The sequence below is a fragment of the Panulirus ornatus genome, chromosome 1 (assembly GCF_036320965.1).
Source record: "Panulirus ornatus isolate Po-2019 chromosome 1, ASM3632096v1, whole genome shotgun sequence".
Lineage (NCBI taxonomy): Eukaryota > Metazoa > Arthropoda > Malacostraca > Decapoda > Palinuridae > Panulirus > Panulirus ornatus.
The window spans coordinates 26,810,531-26,836,770 of NC_092224.1; the positions used below are offsets into that span (position 1 = coordinate 26,810,531).

The 26,240-nt window shown below is 44.6% G+C and overlaps 1 protein-coding gene across 2 annotated transcripts in view; it reads right to left on the reverse strand.

Annotated features, from left to right (window-relative positions):
• LOC139765478 (glutamate receptor ionotropic, kainate 2-like) overlaps positions 1 to 26,240 on the reverse strand; it is a 123,494-nt gene that overhangs the window by 42,769 nt on the left and 54,485 nt on the right. For both annotated transcript variants that reach the window (XM_071693017.1, XM_071692924.1), the window contains exons 10-12: positions 13,267 to 13,362; positions 12,725 to 12,854; positions 12,014 to 12,178 (exon numbers count right to left, since the gene is read on the reverse strand). In XM_071693017.1, coding sequence (XP_071549118.1) covers positions 12,014 to 12,178; positions 12,725 to 12,854; positions 13,267 to 13,362 — 391 coding nt within the window. The remainder of the gene's footprint in view (positions 1 to 12,013; positions 12,179 to 12,724; positions 12,855 to 13,266; positions 13,363 to 26,240) is intronic.

Genomic DNA, 26,240 nt, shown 5'->3' on the forward strand with positions numbered 1-26,240 from the left:
TATATATGCTATGACGTCCGTACTCTGGGAGTATCAATAACAAGTGGGACGCGTCCCGGAGTTAATACCATGATCAACTAACAGAGGATAATCATTGTGGTAGATAAGATAACATACTTGTGTAAGAGCCGGTGTAAGATCAATGCTCTTCCTTCTACTGTGATCTCATGTTAACGTGACCGTTTCCCGAATTACAGAAATATAAGATATGCTTGTCATTTCCCAGTTCAGCTATCGTACTTAAGCAGTAACCCTGTGTTACGTGACCCCCTTAACCAGAGTGTTGCAGTGATTTCCTTAGCACAATAGCGTTGGTCAGTAATCTCCCAAACACACTAAGCGGTAACGTTACTAAGCCACGTGAGCTCTGTGGACTACAGATACTGTATGCGAGGTACAGAGTGCGCATGTGTCTTAGGGTCCTGTATCCAGCAGTCATACCGAGCGGGTGCTAGTCCAGCCATAACCAAGGCTATTAATTCATCCGTAACACAAGGTATCTTAATGAAGGCTACTCCACTGAGTGGAATGTGGGGGAGGATAGACTTGTCTGTTGGCTTTGTAGATCCTTGTATGAACGTCGTGTTTGCACCCATGTCCGATGTACAAGAGTCATTCACTTTAAGGCCAGAGTATATCACAGGATGAGATTCATGGGAAAAGCATGTATACTCACTAGTCTGTAGATCGCACAGTCATACAGAAGTTCGAAACGGTGGCTTCTGCAGATTTCCCCATCTTGGACCAACACTCGCTGTATTCTTCAGAGGATGGTACCTGTCCGAGAGAGAGCTGCTTCAGGAGGCACAAGGGAAGGGGTCATGACAGACGCTGACGCACATATTGCAGGACGTGAGGGGTGGTGACCCACCGCTGTGGTTCCCTCTAGAGCCATTATCATCTCCGGCCGACAGTCCTGATGGCAGCTGTTCCAAACAGCCATATTTTCCTGTGGTGGAATAAAGTGCCCCTGGGCGCCCCACCATCTGTCCTCGTGGAGACAGCTTCGAGTCTCTGTCACCCGCACCTGTCTAGTCTGGTCGTGGGGATTGGCTAGGACGGGTCGTGTGGTCAGACCCCACGGTAGCCACTGCACACGTCACGCTCCAGCAGCGAAATATGTGGCAGGGCTGTTGACTAGGTTCCAGCGACGAGGGCGGCCCGAAAGTCCGGACTCCTGTCTATGATGACATGGACCTACCTCGGCACGTGCCTCCCCACACAACCCTGGGGGTCGTGTATACCGGCTGCCTGACCACCTTAGTGCCAGATGTAGTCGCCATCACAGGTAAGCAGCCACGCAGCGTACGAGATCAAGGAAGAGAGACGACTGCAGCTTAAAATCCTAAGTCATTCCACTCACACCGAGCTCCCATGTAAGTATTTCATGTCTATGTTTACATTAAACCCATATGGCTTTTCTTTTTTGTAGTTCTTGTTTCTTAACGTGGGAGGTGTTATGTGACCGTCGATCAACCACAGACGATCATCAGCTGATGCCACTCCCTCGTGTCTCCACCCAGCCACCAAAGGGTTTCCGACACGACTCCAGTGACCTTGGATGGGTTCCATGGGGAAGTGTTCCTATAATACAGGTGGCAGACCTGGCGTGTGTAAACCTGGCAAAAGAGGCGAGCATGTCAAGAAATAGATTAATCTAGAAATGACTATACATTTCTTGAGGATCCAAAGGGCATCAAGTACTTCGATAAAGCCAACTCAGGCCTTCCAGTTCACTCGAATCCTCTTACGTTTTCTCCAAGGTTGCGTCAATGGTCTTGGATCCTATGACAGCATGTAACAGAACCCTATGTAACGGTCTTGAAGCCTCGAGGAGCTGGTAAAGCATTAACAGTGTCGGTTCATATGTAGAATGTGACGATGTTGTATTTGGCCGGGTCAAGAAAGAAAAACGATTAAGTCTTAGTCTGTGCTCCCACGCAAGAGTGATGTCAGGTAGCAGGGACTTCTTAGGAACAGCCAAGGTGCCATAAACTCATACGTTGAACTCGGAAAACTCTCCCGTTCTCTATTGACTAGACGCGTCGGAGTGGGGTCCTAGTTCTGTAGCTGCTGCTGAAGAAAATAAATGGTTTGAAAAGGAGGAGAGATAGAAACACCGGCAGGATATCTGGACTGACAATGTATCCTTCTTATGAAACTGACAGCCATTGGAAATTCAGTTTGGCAGAGCCAAGTCTTCAAGGGTACGATTATATATTCATGCTACATGGACCACTACTTTGCACCCGAAAGGCATGCATAAGCGAAGCTGTCTTGGCTTCGGCAGGTTACAGCCTTAAAAATGACACCTATGGCAGGCAAATTTTTTGAAAAGAGGCGGCAAAATGTGTTGCCGGAAACACGAGTGGATGGATTCCTACCGTCGTTTGTTTCTTCATAGCAGGGAAAAAGTGGTCTAACCAGTACCACAGTCCTGTCAACGCATCAGCTGTTAACGAGCGTTCATCAACTCCGTCAGCAGAACCACGACAACGGGGCCAAGCAGAGGGATGGCAGAGTCTTCAACAAGTTAAGGGACTTGAACCCCTGAGACTTCAACAGGTAGGTGAGAACACATGATATTATATACCTATGATCCTTCGATAGTTGATTTAAATATACAACGCCTGAATTCCTTTTATGAGACTCTGGCAGCATCAGGAACTCTTCTAAGCTGCTGCAGGAAAATGGTACACATTTATGGATCTAAAAGTCTCTCAACGAGATTGTGCTCTTTATGGCCACCTAGCGATGATACTACCTCGAGGATGGTAGGTTTCACTCGTGGCGTAACCTCATGCCGGCGTAGTCCAGTAAACACACACACACACGATATACGAGGAGCTTAATGACAAGTTGGAAAGAGTTTTTACACTGGAAGACACTATAGCCTAAACACTAGTGACTTGGGACGTGACAAGGTCGTAAACGTCATTGAGCTATCAAGGAAAGACATTAACAGAATACTAATGAGTCTTAAATCCATACAAGGCTTATGGTCCTGATGATAGTTGACCATCTGTGCCGACGATGTGAGCAGATACACCTGAATAACCAAGTGAAATGATGTTCAAGATGTCACGGGAGAAAGGCATAGTTCCAAGGGAGTGGAAAAAGGCGACCGTTATACCTGTCAATGCGTAAGGAGACCTGGAAGTGGCATTCAACTACAGACCATCCTCCCTGACGAGCGTTGTCTGTAAGGTACTGGAAATGATAACCAGACAGGAAATGGATGACTTCCTGCAGGGGAGAAACGACCTAATTAAGAGAATATATGTTTCCCAGGGAAGGAAGTCATGTGTAACGGACTTCTGAGAGGGTAGACACTACTGTATCTTCTCTGGCCAACATATCAGTCTCCACAATCAAGTAAAATAAACTCAGATAACACGAAGAATTCATGACTGTGTGTTACTTTGGTTTGATTTCGTGGTACACTCGGGTCTGGAACAAATATCTTGTCTCTATGTTCATTGCGAAGAAATCTTATGGTTATAATTTCTCAGACACTTTCGTGTGAGTTGTAGCATTTTGAACGCTGAAGTTGTTTTCTCCGTGCCAATAGCAGAGAGGCATTGTTTATCCCCAACTGATGAACCCGGTAAACAGTACTGGTTTCGTGAGTGCCAAACCATCACGTAAAATCCCCTCGAGGGTTCCTAGCCATCCGTGTTCTTCCGGCGTCCAAAAGCCAAGGGAAGATAAATGTCTGCGCTAACTTGGACTTGTCTATCACGGCTTTCCTACCTCCCACGTCATCAGAGGGAGGAGGGTGATACCAGCGGGTTGTGCGACGCCCTCCCTTCCGTGACCACGAGATATATGTGACGCACCAGAGGATCGTCCCCGACTCTACTTTTGATGTGTAGATCCCACATCTTACGGTGCCGCTACTTTACTCTCTCTCTCTCCCTCTCTCTCTCTCTCTCTCACTCTCTCTCTCTCTCTCTCTCTCTAAGGCTTCGACTTGCTCCAGGACACATACGTCTTCCAGGTTCTCCTTAGGGGTAAAGTCGTACGCCACGTTGAATACTCCGTAATCAAACACATTCAACTCTCATAGAATTCTTATTGTTTTCTTTTATTCTGGGAGTGTTTTATGGAGGGAATCTGGCTGCCATCATGAGTCAATAGTGATGCTGGGTGATCACCCGGAAAAAAGTTATGCTTCGGCAGCCCCGAGTTCTTGGACTTGAAACTATAAAATGTTTCTGGAGGAAACACAATAACTGAAGCAAGAAAACTCTCTCTCTCTCTCTTTCAGTTTTCGAAGAATCACAGTTTAACGATCAGAAATCTGAAGAAATTTTCCTTGATACAACTCGTTTGTTGTTTACTATCTACAACATCTGAGACTGATATCTTAGTGTAATATGTTGATACCAATTCTTTAACATCACATTTTATCTCTTTCCTCCGAATTAAGATTATCATACGGTCGCGTAAATGGTGCAACACTCACATAACTGAATCAACATTTTTTCAGTAAATTGACGGCAAAAAAACATTGCACCTGAAGTGAACAAGTCAATTTACAACTATCAAAAGAAAGGGAATCCTCAGTAGAAGCTTCAAGGCGTTGGTACTCGGTCAAGACCGACTACGATATGAAATAAAACAAGCTTCGAATCACCGACTCAAACCAGGGTCTCGGGTACTCCTGAAGCAAGGCTGAGACTCCCGTATATTGTAACTTATGGCAGTTACCCCTCAGCCTTGAAGAGTGATGGATTTCCTCATCGCAAAAGCCTCGGAGTAAGGAGCCAGTGAACCCGTTCTCCGTTCACTCTATCACAAGTTTCATTGAGCGGGGTCGAGGCGATGGGTCCTCATAACTCGCAGCTCACCAGCGATACCCATCACTCACGCCCGGGGGATGAGTCGAGGCCTCGCTGCTCGCTCACACGTCGTCACTGACGCTCCTCATCTCTCAGAAATCTCGTCAACAAGACAACCTCATTTGTTGTCTCATATTTATCTCGTCGGTGGAGCGTCTCTCCAGAGGGTATCACGTTCTCACGACAAAATCATTCGTTGCCAGAGAAAAGGCCTACCTCCTGCAGGGGAGGAGGAGGGGATGTGTTGAGTGAAAACGCAGGAACTGAATTATTTATCTTTTCCCACACGTTACAGATGCCAATATGTGTGTCAGTCGTCGCTGTCTTCGGGTGGAAGGGGGAAAATATGAAGAGTGAGGAAAGAATATGGAAAGAGATTTGAATTTCTCACGTGTCTGTAGTAGACCTCAGTCTTTTAAAAAAAAGGCGACAATGTTACGTGGAGAGGAATACACGAAGGTTATCGTAAATAAATCCACAAACTGGTGAAATCTTGGAACGTAATTCCATCTTATCAGTAATTCAAGACTTTAATCATTTCCACTTAATTTTTCTCTTGATCTTGGCATTATACTTGCTCATTCTTTTATGCGAGCTGATAAGGCATGGGCAACTTAAGTGTGCCACGCAAGGCTTTGAAATCAGTAACAAGATCACAACTGGCAAAGATGAATCTAATTCTGTTCGTAGCTCAGTGGATGGGTCGGTGTCTCACTATCAGATGAAGAGCAATCTGAGCGTCTTGGAGGAGGATTCTCGTGAGTTAAGATCCTTTACCGGATGAAACATATGACAGCGTTGACGACGCCCCCAACCCACCACCAACTGCCAGCCTAGAGTCGGAGACGTGCTCTATTTTGGACACCACAGACGGTTCTACGTAACCAGTTGGAGTAGTCCTTGTCTTGGACACTATGGCCGAAGTTAAGTCTATGGACAGAGAAGCTTCGTTAAGGAACTAAACTCTTATCTAACTCGATCATTATTTCACAGATGATACGCTGCTGATACGTAATGGTAGTGACAAGATGCTCTGGACTTTAGCGAGGCGCCGTCTACCAGTATTGTTGAAGGTTTGGTCGCTCTGGTCATGAGGCGAGGGAATCAGCTACGAGCACTGTACACCGGTAACATACGCACAGCCAGGTTTACCATAAAGATAAGCTTGCCACAAGAAGAGTGGGACTATCCACACGAACAGATGGATGATGACACGTAGGCTTAGGGAAGCCACCGTCGAACTACAGAGAACTCCTCATGAGCTATCTTGAGAGTGACCAAGACGGAGCCAAGATGAAGCCACTGTTTCCCTACTAACCAGCTGTAGGAGCAACGGGTTTCTTCGTGTACGACTTATATGTACTTGTCCTACCACGTAGACGACGTGCAGTGATGTGATGACAATCTCTCTACGACGCGGAGTGGATGAAAACAGAAACTCACTCCTTTTCAGGTAAATTTACAAACTTTGAAATTAACGAAACAAAAGCTTCTCCTGGGCTCAGTGTGCACTAGGCAGATAATGAAATACGAGTACTTTTGTGGGGAAAAAAAAAAGAAATTAAGTTGCCTCTGTGGAGAACCTTTGAGCATGTAAATGAAGAAATTAGAAAAAAAAAAAAGATATATATGTATATGTCAAACCTTAACAATGAGGCAAAAACCAACTGAGGAAACACTAGCATGTACGGAGCGAACTGTGTGTCATCTGTAGTCGCCAAAGATATTGATTTCCAGGGTTAAGGCAACATGATGGTGTCTGTTCTAGAAGACGTAAGCACAGTCTGAAAAGCTCCTACCCGTATAGGCGCACTTGTGAAGCCTTTCCCTAGGATCGTCGTCATAACCACACGTCTGTGAGTGGAGGAGGGATGAGAGAAATAATGGCACCCATGGACTGACCATGTAGCGAGCGGAAACATGAGGAGGGATGAGATAAATAATGGCATCCATGGACTGTCCATGTAGCGAGCGGATTCATATGTGCCATGATCCACCTCGTTACATATAGACCGATGAAGATCGTATTTTCAACGAGTCATTCCTACTCACATTGCGCCCGCTATAACTGGTAGACTGACTCATGTAGGGAATTAGATACTAGAAAAAGAATCGAGAACACAGAGTAGATGACACTGGTGGACGAAAATAACGACAATGATGATGATAATGATCGTAACAGTTACTAAAGTCAGAAAAAAAAAATACTGACTCTTCATGGCATTTAAAAAGTGTTGTTAGACGTGATACCTAAACTGTGGGTAAACTCTTTCCATCCCGCTTCACGTTCATTACGTGCACTTCTTCTGCGTCTACACGCAATTAGTCACCGTCATTCATTATACAATTGTTTAACTGTATAACTGATGATGACATCCAGATTGAATATCATTGTCTACTGTGGTCAGCTGTCAAAGGGCAAACAGTTAACATGATAAAAATATACAGTTTCACGAAGTTACTGATCCCCTCCTGAAGATGATCATTAACTTCTCAAAAAATTAGTTGCTTATTGAGATAAAAAGTTTAAGTTGATATACCTAATATCTTCATCAAGCAACAGTTATCAAGTTACGTTCAAATCGAAGTAAATAACTGCCATTTAACTGTACACATGTGTCTCTTTCATCATCTCTCTTGTCCAGTTCTCAACGCCAGTCGTAATCATCACCTGATGATCCCCAGAGCAGACATTTCATCAAACTGCCCAGGGTTCTAACGAGCACTTCTGTGTGAACGAGTGTGGTGTTCCTTAAGACAGCCAACTTTCGCCTCGAGAATCCCACAGGAATACTCATGATCCCTCACTTGATAGAGTCGGGTACCCATGTGTCAAGTTAAGGCTGAGTGGCATTTCAATGAGATTGGCACTACGGACCTCAGGCAACTGCTGCCTATTAACACTGGTTGTATGTATTCCTGCTCAGGACACTGTGTTTTCTACCAGTATGGTAGACCAGTACCAATCCTGGCACATATGCTAGTTCTCCACGTCCGTCCGCCCTCACGACGACCCAACATCTAGGGTTCTTAGTCAGAGCGACCAGGTGCGTTACCAACTTCGCAAACACGTCATGTTAAAACCTTGGGTTATTCGGTATCCAGTGGACTGAGGAGCTAAGCGTTGGCGAAGTTGTTAGTAGATTGGGAAATCACATGAGCCCCCATCATGCGGACATCTTTATGGAACCTGAGGCGTAATAGTGTCATACTGAAAGCTACGCCATGAGGCGTAATAGTGTCATACTGAAAGCTACGCCATGTTGTTATTACATGATAAGTGCTCGTCCATCGGTCAGTATTCGTAGGATTTCGATCCTTACGTCGCGTGGTTGACGGTGCTCATCAGTTCCCGCCAGTTATCTGTATGTTATTGTGTTTCATGATCGTGAACTAATGGTTATCAACAGCGAATGGTCATCAACAACTAATGGTCATCAAGACTGTTGGAATTCGCTCCATCCCTCAAAAGTCCAAGTGCCGACGTACATGCCCCTCTCGTCAGTCGTCTGGGGGGGATATGTCATACACCAGCAACCCGGACGGACCCCACGAGCTGTGGACGACCACCCTCTCACTACACCCACCTCCTGTGTGCACTGGACGACGACCCTCTCATTACTCCCACCTCCTGTGTGCACTGGACGACCACCCTCTCACTACACCCACCTCCTGTGCGCACTGGACGACCCCTCTCATTATTCCCACCTCCTGTGTGCACTGGACGACTCATAACTTCTCTACCTCCCCTTCGATCCTTACGCCTCCGTGAGCCTTGAACATCCCTCCCATGTTCCTCACGCCTCCCGTGGAGATCTTGGACGACCTCACTCCGCCAGTCCACACGCCTCGCACGGAACCTGTACGATTTAACCCCCCTCCCCTCACGGTGAGAGTGTTTATATTTGATTCCAGTGGTGAAGATGCCACGAATTCTGACCCTCTTTGGTTTTGCTTTGATCCCAACGTCGACAGGGCTGACTGGAATGACTGAGGAGAGGCAGTCGTTCCCACCTAAGGATACATGTATCAGCTCGAATCCTAAAGCAGGAAATCCAAAAGCCCCGCAGTACCGCTAGCGATTCTGAGGATATGAGTGATCTCTTCAACGTCAGAAAGGATTGTCAAGCCACTGCTTGCGGTCTAGTAGCTAAGACTGGTTTCTAACGAGTTTGATCCCTCAGGTCGATTAGCTAATGTGAGGGAACCACACAGTGATGCCAGCAAGTGTGAGGGAACCACACACTGTTGTTATCAGGTGGGAGGGAACTACATAATGATGATATCAATTGAGAAAAAGTAGCGAGACTGTTAAGGAACAATATAATGAGGCAATCAGGTACGAGAGAACCACACAGTGAGGCTATTAACTGTGAAAGAACTACGCAGTAAGTCAATCAGGTGTGATGGAACCATACAGCAACGCTACCAAGTGAGAGGAAACCACACAGTTGGACTATCAGGTATGAGGGAACCACAAAGTGAGATGATCATGTGTGAGGAAAACCACATAGCAAGGCTACCAAGTGTGAGGAAACCACACAGTTAGACTATCAGGTATGAGGGAACCACAAGGTAAAATTGCAATGTGTGAGGAAAACCACATAGCAAGGCTACCAGGTGTGAGGAAACCACATAGTAGGACTATCAGATGAGAGAACTATGTTGTGAGGTTATCAGGTGTTAAGAATCACATAGTAAGGCTATCAGATGCGAGATAGGGATATGGCGAGGCTATCAGATGCGAGAGAGGGACATGGTGAGGCGATCAGTGTGATGTGTTCCGTTCAACAAACATATGAGGAGCAAGGTCACTCTGGAGCAAAGATTTCCCATCTGCTGTTCATATATGTGTACATTTACTGTTTGTGGGGTTCGATGACGATGTACAAGACAGTTTATGTCTTTTGCTGTATTCAGCTGCTGCATTTGTCTATGTTGTATCTTACTATTGTATGTTATCTGTGCTGTATCCTACAGCTCCATGCATCAGTGTTGTATCCTGCCACTACTGCATGCGTCTGTATCTTATCCTGCTCCATGTGTCTGTGTTGTATCGTCTTGATCTATGTGTCTGTGTTGAACAACACTGCAGCATGTGTCTGTGAGGTGTCCTGCTGATTTGCCCGTGTTGTACCCTGCTCCCGCATGTGTTTGTGTTGTATGAATGCGTCTCTTCAGAGGGTCATGATGACGATATCTTCCCTTCCGATACGCGTTTCAAAACCCGAGACAAATACGTTCATCACGATGTTAGACAGCTTGGTCGAGATATTTTTTTTTCATTCTATTTCTTTTTGTCTTTTTTGTCTTCTTTTTCATGCTGGAGGCTTCAGCCACGGACGAAAGTCCACATCAAGGGAGGGCCTTAATTGAAATATGGAAAGCTTAATGAAAAGGGGGGAAAAAAAAGAGACAATTTTGAAGGAAGTGAAAACCATGTCTTTTAAAAAGTTCCAGATCATAGGTATTGGGAAAGATACGAGACGTTAGAGAGTTCCAGAGCTTTGAGGTGTAAGGAAAGAAATAGTTATCAAGACTTCTCACCTTTGCTAACGAACACACAATCATCATATGACGCAGGAGCTTGCCGAGTATTGCATGGTTTAGCTAGTGGTCGGAGCACACAAGCAGCCTGCTCTCGGGTGCAAGAAACCAAAGTAACAACCTACAGAAGATGGAAAGTGAACCAACATGTCGGTGTAGGGCAAGTGGGGTCAAGTTTGGAAGTTAGCTTGGGAGAGTTGATGAGTCAGGCCGCTTTCGACTCAACTTAGTCGCTTAAGGTTCAAGTTATCATCCCAGATATGAGAGTAGTACTACATACAAGAACGGATCAATCCTTTGTATAAACGGAGCAATTATTCGAAAGATAAGAAATTTCAACACCTAAACAGGACTACCTATTTCTTAGGAGCAAAACTTAGCTGTTTCCGTAATTTGAGGTTTCCAAGAAAGAGCGGATGTTTTACTAACAAAAGGTATGTTCATTGAATTAAGATATGGAATTACAGAACCGCCGAAGGAGAGAGGAAAGTTGTGAGGAGTTTTCGATGGATAGATGGCCAGAAACTGGGTCTTGGAGGTATCAAACTTAACCAGCTTTCGCCTGCCTCACTGAGATATCCTGTCCAAGTCTGAGTTTATGGAGGAAGTTGTGTCGAGACGAGATGCAAATCGAGAGAGGAGAAGGAGCATAACTGTCGGATGAGGAGGAATGCAGTGTTGAGTCATGGGCGTATGACTGCATTTGGTTATATGTAGAAGAAAGAAATTCATTGATAAAAAGGAGAATAAGTGCAAGAGACAGTACAGAATCTTGTAGGACACCACTGATGACGGAGAAAGAGGAGGAGGTTGATCTAACAACAACCACGGCGATAGATCGGGGGAGCAAAGTGAGAGATGGGAGTTGAGGAGGGATTCTAAGACTTTGGAAATAGTATATGTTAAAGAAACAGGACAATAGTTTGAGGGGTCGGTCACCCTTGTTAGGGATGGGATGTACCAAAGCATACTTCCAAGGAGAGGGAAAAGATCTGGTTCTTTTTAACAGAAACAGAACAGACGAGCAAGCACAGGAGCAAGTTCAGAGGCACGCACTCTCACTAGTATACGGGGATGGCTGCCATCGGACCATAATCCTTGCATGTGTCCAGAGAGAGGAGCGCTTTTCGGACAGTTCATGAGATTACAGGGAGGAGGCATAGGATTAGTAAGAAGAGCATCAGATGATGAAGGAATGTTAGTCATTCAGGACAGAACAAGAGGAGAAACGAGAACCAGAGTTGCTTTGTCTACGGTAGAGACAGCTAAAGTACTGTCAGAATGGGAAAGTTATATCATCCTTCAATCATCTGTATCAACGATTGTGATGCAAATTCTAAGCATGATAATCAGCCTCAAGGTCGACTGTAGCGTATGATACGACGAACCTGACAATGCTGTCTGAAGGACATACCAGACTACCGCGGTCGTTAACACGTTTGTGTGGCGACTCTTCATCTTTGGAATGAGGGAGCAACTACAAGTAGGCAATCCTCCCACGAAAGAAAATCGTCAATACTCACTCCTGTGTCGGATCTCGAACCCTACCACTGAGCAACTCCTGGGCAGGAGAGGATCTCTCATCCAAGTCCTGAGTGAAGCAGAACCATCCTCAGACTTACCGATGTTTGCGACGCCCAGGGCGTTGGCTTTGGAGTCCTTGTTCTTCTCGTCTCTGTTGCAGACGTCGCCCGTGTTCTTCCACCACTTGCTGTACAACATCTGGATGATCCCCTTCTCCTGCAGCTCCAGGATAGCTAGAGAGATCTTGTCGCGCCATGGCGAGCCTGAGGAGGAACAGAAGATAACCTATGACATCCCTGGCGAACTTAACTGAAAATTTCACCCCATAATAATTTCTGTTTTCATCCAAACCAAGGCTCTACCCACAAAGACGTGCTGGTGAAGAATTTATGTAGGTGATCACCGGGCGATGTATTTTTTCTTGCACGATGATTCACAGTTTCCCCTCAACGATGCACGACAGATGGCCATTTATCTTTAGACCTGCTCCATTCTAGTACTATCTACCCAGCACTGGTCCCTTCCCACTCCTGAGACAGATACTTTCCACTCACTCTCCAAAGAGCCCTAGTTATCCATCAATATAGAAAGATGTGCCTATGTATGCAGTATAGAAGATATGCTCATGCATACTAACCCCATTCTTTTCCCAAGTCATCTCTTAGAAACACCAGGTATGTTATAACTGTTATCTCTGACTAGAGGCACAGACAGACTTTCCCTAGTTTCATGGTCATCCTCGCTCTATCCTCCTCCTCCTCCTCCAGGGGAGCAAGGTATCTCGTTCTAGCACAAAGTCGTGGACTCACCGATAGGCGTGGCGATGCCGTAGGAGTTGGAGTTGAGGAGGCCGCCCACCTGCGTCAGGTTACAGTTCCTCTGGATGGTATAGTCCAGCATAGTGGACTCCATCAGGAAAGCGTAGTTGCCTTCCAGGACCTGCGGAGAGTCGGGCATCATCACACGTGCACACGGAAGCTGCTCACCACAGTAGATGTTTCAGTGTGTAATTCACATTAATCTTCCCTTGCAAGAAACCGCTCACAGAATAACTTATGAATGAACTTCTTCCCCGCCCACCTTATCTTCTATCAATATATGATCTTATGAAACTCAGAATCATTTATTATAGAACACAAAATGTGACGATGTAGACAAGTGGTCTGTAAAGCTGGAACGACTTATATGTTCCTCTAATTTTGTGTAAAATACATCATGTGTCATGATAACTCAATTTCTCTACGACAAGTTATGTTTCCTTTATTTATAACTAACATATACCTCGTGTGTGTGTGTGTGTGTGTGTGTGTGTGTGTGTGTGTGTGTGTGTGTTTCTACGTCGGCCACTCACCCTCTTAACCCCATCATCTATGGTAGGCACGAAGACAGAGGGTCTCTTGCTCTCCATGTAGCGCCACATCTTCTGGTACGTCTCGATCTTGGAGTCCTGCAAACAACACATAGAGAAACCCCATCATTACAAACAAGGAACTAGTAACAGTTGTCATGTGGTCATACCTCTATACAGTGGTTCGTTGTCATGTGGTCATATCTCTATACAGTGGTTCGTTGTCAGGTGGTCATACCTCTATACAGTGGTTCGTTGTCAAGTGGTCATACCTCTATACAGTGGTTCGTTGTCAAGTGGTCATACCTCTATACAGTGGTTCGTTGTCATGTGGTCATATCTCTATGCAGTGGTTCGTTGTCAAGTGGTCATACCTCTATACAGTGGTTCGTTGTCAAGTGGTCATACCTCTATACAGTGGTTCGTTGTCATGTGGTCATACCTCTATACAGTGGTTCGTTGTCAAGTGGTCATACCTCTATACAGTGGTTCGTTGTCAAGTGGTCATACCTCTATACAGTGGTTCGTTGTCATGTGGTCATACCTCTATACAGTGGTTCGTTGTCATGTGGTCATACCTCTATACAGTGGTTCGTTGTCAAGTGGTCATACCTCTATACAGTGGTTCGTTGTCAAGTGGTCATACCTCTATACAGTGGTTCGTTGTCATGTGGTCATACCTCTATACAGTGGTTCGTTGTCAAGTGGTCATACCTCTATACAGTGGTTCGTTGTCATGTGGTCATACCTCTATACAGTGGTTCGTTGTCATGTGGTCATACCTCTATACAGTGGTTCGTTGTCAAGTGGTCATACCTCTATACAGTGGTTCGTTGTCATGTGGTCATACCTCTATACAGTGGTTCGTTGTCAAGTGGTCATACCTCTATACAGTGATTCGTTGTCAGGTGGTCATACCTCTATACAGTGGTTCGTTGTCAAGTGGTCATACCTCTATACAGTGGTTCGTTGTCAAGTGGTCATACCTCTATACAGTGGTTCGTTGTCAGGTGGTCATACCTCTATACAGTGGTTCGTTGTCAGGTGGTCATACCTCTATACAGTGGTTCGTTGTCAAGTGGTCATACCTCTATACAGTGGTTCGTTGTCAAGTGGTCATACCTCTATACAGTGGTTCGTTGTCAAGTGGTCATACCTCTATACAGTGGTTCGTTGTCAAGTGGTCATACCTCTATACAGTGGTTCGAAAACAGTCATGTGTTAATGGTAGTGTCTTGGGTTCATCATGACCTGTCTTGTCATCCTGACCTGCGTGAAGTCATGACCTTCATGGCTGTCGTGATAACCTGTATGAGGTTATCATGACCTGTGCTGTGGCGAAATGATGTGTGTGATGACCTCATGACCTGTGTGATGTCATCATGACTTGTGTGATGTCATCATGACTTGTGTAATGTCATCATGTCCTTTTCATCCTAACCGGTGTGATGTTATCGCGACCTGTGTGGTGACTTCATGACTTATGTGATGTCATTATGACCCATGGGATATCATCATGTCTTGTGTGATGTCTTCATAGACTGCGTGATGTCACCAAGACCTCAGTGATGACATCAGCTCTTAAGGTCTGATGATAGTCAACGTACCATACAAACTGAAGTCATCATGTCCTGTGTGATGTCTTCATAGACCGCGTGATGTCACCAAGACCTCAGTGATGACATCAGCTCTTAAGGTCTGATGATAGTCAACGTACCATGCAAACTGAAGTGCCTCAAACTGTATAAAAGATGCATCACACAGAGGGCACACAGACTTGGTCAATGATCAACATACAGAAATGGACATAGGAACTAAATCATGACTCAAAACACAGATGGAACCTGATGGGTTGTGTGTGTGTCTGTCTGTACCACATACATGTAATACAGTTCGTATGTAAAAGTCTCCCATACCAGCCATGTATTCTCATGCTGCACTCATGGTTTACGACACAAGGGGCTACTTACCCTTTACTGGTTTACGACACAAGGGGCTACTTACCCTTTGCTGGTTTACGACACAAGGGGCTACTTACCCTTTGCTGGTTTACGACACAAGGGGCTACTTACCCTTTGCTGGTTTACGATACAAGGGGCTACTTACCCTTTGCTGGTTTACGATACAAGGGGCTACTTACCCTTTGTCGGTTTACGACACAACGGGCTACTTACCCTTTGCTGGTTTACGATACAAGGGGCTACTTACCCTTTGCTGGTTTACGATACAAGGGGCTACTTACCCTTTGCTGGTTTACAACACAAGGGGCTACTTACCCTTTGTTGGTTTACGACACAAGGGGCTACTTACCCTTTGCTGGTTTACGATACAAGGGGCTACTTACCCTTTGTCGGTTTCAGCACAGGTCGTCTTTACCCTTCATCAAGTACAACAGTTTCTTAAACCCCTGTGTTACGATGTGGGTCTTCCTCTTTATATAATATTCTTCTGCTTCATATGATGATGCAACGAGCAAGTCCTCTTGTCCACATCACGCCCCCGAGCTGACATTAATGTACATAGGTGTCCAGGGAAATATAGTCCATTACATAAGAAATAATGGCGAGTGGGTTCTTTTATGGTAAGTTCTCTCCATAAACATTATACGACAGGTAAGGTCCACCGTGGCTTTCCAATGGCAGTTTGCTCCCTATTTGAAGACTTTTCACCGACTTCTCTCACAGTCCCCGTCAAGCGTAGAAAATGGGAAGAACATCAAAAGTGGGAGTTCGGTCCACCATTCCTAAGAAACCACCATCACTTCTGTCACCCGTTCCTTAAGCACGTATGGGATATACATCTGTCACCCGTTCCTGTACAGAACTCAAGCACGTATGGGATACGTAACTTGCACTGAACATTTGCTGTGTTAGAACATCCCTTCTTTCGCACACACATATCTGCTCCATCACTCTTTAGGCGAGCTTTTGAAAAATACATGCGCTAATGACATCAAAAGCGACGGATAAATGAAGCGATGATTCGTTTCGGCCACGATCCAAGGGGGGTTATTATGCCCCATATGTAACTTGTAATTACCAGAATTAGTAGCCCTACTCATGAAGGCTGACCATCCTCCAATTATAAAGGTAATCCCGCCACACGCATTAAAGTGAACGACACGGTGATTGTATACACTAAAGGTGCAAAGATATGTGGCTTGTATGGCATTTTGGAAAGCATGTATATATATATATATATATATATATATATATATATATATATATATATATATATATATATATATTTTTTTTTTTTTTTTCCAAAAGAAGGAACAGAGAAGGGGGCCAGGTGAGGATATTCCCTCAAAGGCCCAGTTCTCTGTTCTTAACGCTACCTCGCTATTGCAGGAAATGGCGAATAGTTTGAAAGAAAAAAAGACATATATATATATATATATATATATATATATATATATATATATATATATATATATATATATATATATATATATTCTTCAAAACATTTCATTTACATCTTGTGAAACTTCAAAGCATACAAAGTAGAACGTTAAAGTTAAATTAATATAATTTTAGCATTAATAGATTTTTTTTCTCTTTCGTGAAACAAGGTAATCTCTCAGTTTAATCCTTCATAATGATATCTTAGAAATTCTTGAAAGATAACTTTTACAAAAATTCCCCAATTTAGATAAGTTTAAAGTGGAGGGTGTGAAAAAAATGCCATAAAACACAAATGATGTAAAAAGTTTTCTCATAAGTGTGGCTCCAGATTATTATTCTCTCTCTCTCTCTCTCTCTCTCTCTCTCTCTCTCTCTCTCTCTCTCTCACACACACACACACACACACTTTTCAGCTATCCTCAAAAAGCTTAAGAAGATATCGAGTCAAGAAAGCAGGAAGCAGTCAGCCTCTAGGCTCTCTCTCTGTCATGCTTTTACTATCATAGGCAACAGATCTGGATAATCACATATCAACCACGTAATAATATATATATATATATATATATATATATATATATATATATATATATATATATATATATATATATATATATAAGTATTTATACACTCCTTTATTCACGGCCGAACTGCAGCACCTAGAGGCCCTAAATCTTGGGTGAGGGAAACCCAGATCCGGGCAAGGTTTTTCAGCCTGGGCACAGTGGCTAGGAAGAGTTCGTGCGAATGTGCGCCTGTGTGCGACTCTTTCACGTCCGAACTTTAGCACCCAGATGCCCTTAATTTCGGGTGGAGTTAACTTCAGAATCAGGGCAAGCTTTTGAGAGGCCCTGGAGACCGTTTTGAGGCCGCAATGCAAAGGGGAAAAAAACGCTTTTCAAAAGCCTTATAGATTACACTCAGCTCTCTGCATATACTGTAAACAGACAACTCCAGCAGCCTTGAATTATAGTGCAGGTGCAGCTCAGGACCAAAGGAAGGAGCCAAGGGTACCAATACCTGGTCTTAGGGGCCAACAAAGGCCACTTTTCACTTTGAAAGAAAACCCGTTTAATAATTCTATCGGCAATCAGCTCTTTCTTTATCACAACAATGACATTATCAACACAGCCAGATATCTACATTACCATTCTGAGGCCCTGAAACTAACTCAAAACAAGGTTAAGTGCGTCTTAATGTCTTATACAAATGTTTGTTTTCTGTTAGAGAAACACATTCAGACCGTCACACGCTCCCAATCGCTGCTCCTCTGTACGGATCTTAATCTACATATGTATAAGGTATTGTGACACTTTTGCTCAGAGCCGGCATAAGGAATGGGAAGAAGAAGAAGAAGAAGAATACAAAGAAGAAGGAAAAGGTGTAGACGAGGAAGGGGGAAGAGGATGAAGTACAGAAACGAAGAGGAAAGGGGAAAAAGACTCAGCGAGAGATAGCAACAAGGGGAGGAAAGGGAGGTGGAAAAACAGTGAAAAGGACAGAGGAATTCCGAGACGCCAGAGACTGCAGGGTAAGGATGGCAGGACAAGACGAAGGAGACGCAATGAGAAGTTACAGGAGGCGGGAGTGATAGCCGGGTGGTGGCGGTGGTGAGGGAGGGAGGGAGGTGCTGCTCTGCCAGCAGACCCTCACGTGGTTGGTGGCTAGGGGGAAAGGAGGGAGAGGGAGGAAGAGGAGGAGGGAAGGAGGGAGAGGGAGGAAGAGGAGGAGGAGGAGGAGGAGGAGGAGGAGGAGGAGGAGGAGGGAGTCAGGGGTCGCCTGAATACAAACAAAATGACGTATACAAAACCTAACACTGTTTACACGGTGGAAATTTTTTTCTTTTTTTTTCACAGACGACATCACTGTGTGTGTGTGTGTGTGTGTGAAGTGGTCCGTGAAATGGGAATATGCGGGAGCCCCTCTCTGCCCTCAGACCCACAAACTCTCCATAAAAATGATGAGGATCCATGCATAAGCTGAGAACTGCTGTGTCAGCACCGCCACACAAACATTGGTGTACTAGTGACGATACAAGGGGCATTGCGCCAGGCTCTGTGGCCAGTCATAAACAACTCAGCTCAACACATTCACAAGGCATTGAGAAACACCAGATGGTGTCTTTGAAAAACTTCATAACACTATCTGATGAATGATGTCGGTATGGGATAGCTTCTGAGATATCCATGTGGACTGTGATATGAATACTAGTGCGTTATAAACCTGACACAATATTTTCATATCACGAACGTATCCTGTTGTATAAAGAAGGGAGATAGTCTCTCTCTCTCTCTCTCTCTCTCTCTCTCTCTCTCTCTCTCTCTCTCTCTCTCATACCCCAAGGTAACCATGTATCGACCAGCTACAAAGGAAGGATGAACACCTGAGTTGGGTTCGACCCCAGGCTGGCCCGCGCTGATTCATGTCTGGTAACGCTATCAGTTACACCCAACGTTACACCATTACACTCTATATGTGTGTGTGTGTGTGTGTGTGTGTGTGTGTGTGTGTGTGTGTGTGCGTGTGTGTGTATTTTTCTGTTTAGTAATGAAAAAAAGGGAAATTATTGACAAATACAATCGTTTATCAACTAAAGGAAATGGTCTCATTTATACTATGGCAGTCAACAATAATTATCATGGTAATAAAATAAAACTTCATCCCGAGTTTCAGTATGAAAAACGTACAAACCTGTCAACTGAGCCATGGAGAACCTCAGCACTGAAGACCAGTTTATACAAGTAAAATGGCTGTTGAATTGTGGTCCACTGACGACCCAGTACAAAATAAACAATAAGAAATACTGATATGAAATCTACTGCTTTCTCAAGGTGTTGCTTCACGAGTCCTAGTGTACTGAATCACACATTTGAATCATAAAACTCTTCTTACAGAGGTGGCGAAACAGATGATTCCTCCAAGTCCGGATGACAATTCTTCCTCACCACAAGTCGAGACTGTGACCAGCAGTGACTACGTCGTACTTTCACTGTTACACTGCAATGAGCCACAGTCCCGCCCTGCCTGTCTTAATCTCCCGCGCCAATCTGGACTGACGTAGCGCTCGTCAAATATTCATGAGCCACGTTTCACGCTACTGACGCATTAATGAGGCTACATCATCATCATCACCTCCACCCCCAACCAATGCCAGATAATTACCCGCATCTACGGTCTCACCCACGTAACTCAGCTCCCCATCACCATCACCGAGCGGCGTCGTGGCGCCAGCAGTGTATAATTACACCATCAACTCCTGCTTGAAGGTCAAGCTTATATAATGACACAATTTAGCGATGGTGTTACATTACCCTATGATGACTCAGGTCGCTGGTGTTGCGAAGGCGTGGTAACACCTCGCTATCCACCTCTCTGACTATCTGTCTCAGGTCGGTTAGGTGAATCTAACTATCCCAGATCGGTTAGATGAACAGATAAAGCCAAGTAACAATGTATGTTTGCGTTCAACATTTTCTACGTTTTATAGTGCACTTGTCACGAAAGTAGGGATACAAAACCCAACGGCTTTGAGGGCAAAGTACCCCATCACTGTATGTTGCGCCAAGACAGTGCCCCAAGAAGGTATGATGAGCCAAAAGAAAGTGCCCCAGGAGAATATGGTAACCAGTAATAATGCTTTGTGAATGTGCCAAACATGGTGAGTCAAAACAGGTCCTCATGAGTGTATAATGCACCAGCACAGTGCCCCATGAATGCATGAGGAGCTTAAGCTGTGCCCCATGAATGTATGATATACACTGTGCAGTATAAGTAATAACTCATGACTTTTTTATATTCACGCTCCCACCAAAATCATCATGGGAATGAAAACTTTCACTCATGTGTGCACCATGTGAATGAAATCTTTCATCCATGGGTGCACCATGTGAATGAAATATTTCACCCATGAGTGCACCATGTGAATGAAGTCGTTCACCCATGAGTGCACCTGGTGAATGAAATCTTTCACCTATGAGTGCACCATGTGAATGAAATCCTTTTTCTCGTGAAGCTATGAATGAATCCATGACTTGTGTTACTGAACAGGGGGTCATGATCTAAGATAATGATCTGAGTGCATAGGTTAACCCGGTGTAATATAAATTCAAGAGTGCATGATCTAAGCCGGGTCCATAATTCAACAGGGATCGTATTTCATATGACGTTATCTCTCATCTGAGTGTGTAACTCAACGGGGCACGTATTTCAAATGACTATATATTTCACATGAGCGTGTAACTCAACGGGGTTCATAGTTCAAATGGTCGCATACCTTACATGTGCGTGTAATCTAACGGGGTAAGTACTTCCAATGACTGTACACCTCACATAAGAGTGTAACTCAACGGGCCACGTATTACAAAAGACTGTATATTTCACATGAGAGTGTAACTGAACGACGTACGTATTTCAAATGACTGCATATTTCACATGAGAGCGTGTAAGGCAACGGGGTACGTATTTGAAACAGCTGCATATTTCATCTGACTGCGTGGTTTGAGTGTATGATTCAACGATGATTACATGATATATGAGTGTATGACTAAAGTGTATGATCCTGTACTGTTGTATACCAGATCATGTGTTATGTATTGTACGCATCACTCACTGAAGAGTATATCCAACGGCCAGGCAACATGACCTTTGCGTGCGATGACCAGACCTTTAACGTGACCCTTCAAGGTCAGATCTAAGGTCACGCCATCGCACCTAAAGGTCGTTCCGCCGTGCCCAACGGGTCGTACTCTCGTACGTGTGGGTTGTTAAGATTAAAACAGCCTTGGATCGAACACATCACAGAGTCGAGTTGCAATATGATGACGCAATTAATCCAGATACGTAATTGCTGCTCTGATGCTGAGCAATATTTACATAACCTAACCTTGATGCTAAATTAACGTGTGTGTGTGTATATATATATATATATATATATATATATATATATATATATATATATATATATATATATATATATATATAGCGTTAATGAGATGGCCTTGATCAGTGCATTCAGTTGCCCGTACCGTCTAAGATAAAACTGAAGGACAGAAGTAAAATGTTCTACCATGATATAATGTCCTTCAAAGATGTAATCCATACAACCCAAAGACTAAATCATGCCCGGCTGATACAACACATCATCACCACAGTACGACCCTACAAGTATCCCATCACAACCCAAACACAACCACTCGCCAGGGTCGTGAGTGGACGTCATATAAATGTGGCTCAAAGAAAATTATCAATTCCCGCTCCTGGCCTCATTTTCCGCTCTGGTGAAGCCTACACGTCCGAATTTGTTTGGGAACCACACTGGGTAAAAACCCCCGAAAAATAATTGGATGGGGCTATGAGGCATGTTACTGGAAGATCCGACGATGGCCATTAACACGACAAATTGCTATTGTTTCCCAACCAGAGAAAATATACAAGGCAATGTTTCAAAAGGGAAAATAAAGATCTGTTGTCCAGAATATCTGCATTTTGTCCCTTTGGGGGGAGCGGACACTAGTGTTGTTCTAGTCTGTTGGCTGTTCCACTTGTGGCATCGCCACCCCCTGCGACAACAAGGTAGCGCCAGGAAACATACGGAGAAAGGCCGCATCACTTCATGCCACACACACCCTTGATAAAAACTTCTCTCTCTTCTGGCAGCTTACTTCCCACACCTTATCTTATTATGACCTTCATCGACCCTATCATATGCTTTCTCCAGATTCACAGATGCTACATACAAATCCTTCACTTTCTCCAGATTCACAGATGCTACATACAAATCCTTCACTTCCTCAAAGTATTTCTCGCATATTTTCAAAGCAAAACACCTGAGCCATACGTCCTCTACTACTTCTGAAACCACACTGCTCCTTCCCAATCTAGCACTCTCTGTACAAACCTTCACTCTCTCATTCAGTACCCTCTCATACAAACTCATACCTCTGTAGTTTGAACACTCACCTTTATCCCTCTTGCCTTTGTAAAGTGTTGTTATACATGCTTTCTACCACTTCTCAACACTGGACATCCGTATCAACCAATCAACAACACATTCACCACTAAATAAATTCAACTGCAATACCATCCACTCCAGCCGCCTTGCCACATTTCATCTTACGAAAGGCTTTCACCATCTCTTTTCTAACTTTCTCATGATCACAACACTCCAGAGAATCCTCCCACTAAGTCTTCAACCAACAAAAACTCGTCCCGTTACTCAGCAACGAGAAAGACATTCCCGGCTCTATCTCCACATCAGGATCAGCCCAGTGACGAAAGGTTCACACACACACACGCCCCTCAAGAAAGTCCGACTCACCTGCACCTTCATGTCTTCTAAACCCTTCAGAATGCTTAGTGAGCGGAATGCTTAGCGAGTGGATGAACAGCTATTCTCACCTCTGCTGTTTGTGTACCGAAATAGATTTACATATTCATACTGGACGCAGCCTTTTGTTAGGCATTTGAGGAAACGCGTTGTTGATTATTCTCTTCCTATGTCTCCGGTTACTGCAGTTAGATGTCTATTTATTGTGTTCAGTTTTGTATTAATCTATAACGTATATCTATCATGAATTCCAATGTGTGTGTGAAAGGCTGCCCGGGCTGGAAAAGAATATAATCCATCTAGATTCACCGAGAGTTAGTTGGACTAGTCATGTGTACAAAAATACTTTTTCATTTACTACACGAGATTTTCTTGATGTCAGACTTTGGCCAAAACGACGTAGCACAAAGTGAAGCCATTAAACAGATGGATGTGTGCGAGTGACAGTTTGACAGGTGTGTTGGGCAACCCAAAACATCCGTCTAAACGATTCCCATCATATTGGCTGTGAGTTTCATCATCCAGCTCTCAGTAACCGGCACCTGTCTAACAACCAAGTCTTCCATCCAATCAGTAGCGTCCAACAGCTTCCCGTTAGCTTCCATCTACTCGTCGAATCTCATACTCTACCGGTTACCCTCCAAAATCTACCCTTCGGGTGTTACCTTCTACCACTGAGCCGCATTTATCTACCCGTAACGTCGAATCAATTTCCCGTTATGTCATCATCTACCCATCAGCGTTCACTAATCTACTCCAACATCCTCAAACACCTTCCCGTAACGTGTTATCTATCTATCTATCAACCACCTTACCGTCACATAACATCTACCTCATGATTCTCCACCATCTACCCCTCAACTACCATCTATCTATCTATTAAGGGGATGATTATCTACCCATCGACCTCCACCATCCACCACGTTAAGTTTGCTCGTAACCCTTCCTCTGTTCCACCCCATCCATCCATCCACCTCCTTTTCATCACCATCCCATCACAACAGCTCAGCGTGGGCGAGGTGTCCATCCCATCTCTAACCTGACAGCTTAAGCTTTTTTTTTTTTCCGAAGTTTCATGCTAGTTCCATCTTGGGCTGGAGAGAGAGAGAGAGAGAGAGAGAGAGAGAGAGAGAGAGAGAGAGAGAGAGAGAGTCTGAAGCTGATATCAAGCTTTCTGATGGCACCAGACTCCACACAGATTCATCGTAGAGTGATGGGAGAGATGACAAAAATAAGACGAGACCAAATTGCAGATACAACCAGAGCATAAGAGACGAAAGCATCGAGGGGATCGGGGTGGCAGACGAACGTGCACCCACACCCGTGCAGAGACGTACACACACACACCCGCACTCACACACACACACATACACACACACACCCGCACTCACACACACACACACACACACATACACACACACACACCCGCACTCACACACACACACCTATGATTACCAGTAAAGCTAATTAGCGGAGGCTGCGTCACTGTTAATGACACTCTCCATTGTCATCTAATTTTTCATCGGTCAGGTTCCACTGGCAAATTGCTCCGCCAAGTAAAACTTAACTTGAAATAAGACTCGTATTCGTACATCCTCCAGTAATAAGACTTAATTAATAACGACAATTAACGTACATGAAATAAGATTACATAATAGAATCCCGGGGAATACTCATAAGTAATTAAAAACGATATTCTATTATCATGTCAAGAAATATTTGATATTAGTGAAATGCACGTTACAACGACTGGACGCAAAGTGTAAGTTTCTGTCATGATAAAAATGCTTTTATTTATCATACGAGTATAATACCCGGATGAATATGTATGTCTTCAGTTAATGGATATACATATCAATTTTCTAATTTCTTAGCTTTAGGAACCCACTGTTCACTGAGGGACGAAACGCGATCAGAATAAGTTAGAACATCCACATCAGAAAATGCATCAAACGTTTGACTAGAAAATGGAATTTCACGTTAGCAGTTCGATACGGAAATAACGAGAGGGCAAAATAACGCAAGAATTTTTTTTCTACACAGAAAAGTAAGATAGGATGATGGTACGATGAGATAGGAAGGTTAAAAAGATTTGAAAAAAAAGGCTTTACTAAAATAACGCACCATGACACAATATGCCGCAAAAGGGACAAGGAATTTTGACCTGAAGGCAAAATGCATAATATTTTGCTTTACACTTATGTTAACCGGGTCAAATTATACATCAAATATACTGTATTTCTTGAGTGGAGTTCCTCTGTGTCTTAGGTATATGCATGTATGTATCTAGTAACGTGCGGTGAGCGCTACGCGCTGGTCCTACCATTTGTCAATACCTCGTCGTAGGTAATGGTAGATATACGTACGTACTCTCCCTCCCCTTGAAACCTTTACTTTCCACAATGGGTGAACAACAGAGGGTGGGAGCGGTGGAGCCCACGCCACCCTGGGAGTCATATGGGTGAGCACGTCCTCCCACGTCACCTCGGGAGTCAGCAGGTAAGTGCCTCCTCCCACGTCACTCCAGCTGTGAGGAGGATGAGCACCTCCTCCTACGTCACTCCAGCAGTGAGCAGGATAAGCGCCTCGTCCCACGTCACTCCAGCAGTGAGCAGGATGAGCTCCTCCTCCCACGTCACTCTAGCAGTGAGCAGGATGAGCTCCTCCTCCCACGTCACTCCAGCAGTGAGCAGGATGAGCTCCTCCTCCCACGTCACTCCAGCAGTGAGCATGATGAGTACCTCCTCCCACGTCACTCCAGCAGCAAGCAGGATGAGCTCCTCCTCCCACGTCACTCCAGCAGTGAGCAGGATGAGTACCTCCTCCCACGTCACTCCAGCAGCAAGCAGGATGAGCTCCTCCTCCCACGTCACTCCAGCAGTAAGCAGGATGAGCTCCTCCTCCCACGTCATTCCAGCAGTAAGCAGGATGAGCTCCTCCTCCCACGTCACTCCAGCAGTAAGCAGGATGAGCTCCTCCTCCCACGTCACTCCAGCAGTGAGCAGGATGAGTACCTCCTCCCACGTCACTCCAGCAGCAAGCAGGATGAGCTCCTCCTCCCACGTCACTCCAGCAGTGAGGTGGGTAAGTGTTTCCTCCTTGGACGACAAGGTTCAGCTCCTCCTCCCACGCCAGGTGATGGTCGCCCGAGTCGCCATGTTAAGTGGTGATGCCCGTATTTCAGGCTTTCCGCAAATCCCACGTCCGGCCCTTGTAAATGACACCAGCTTTGTTAGACACGGCAGCTGGCG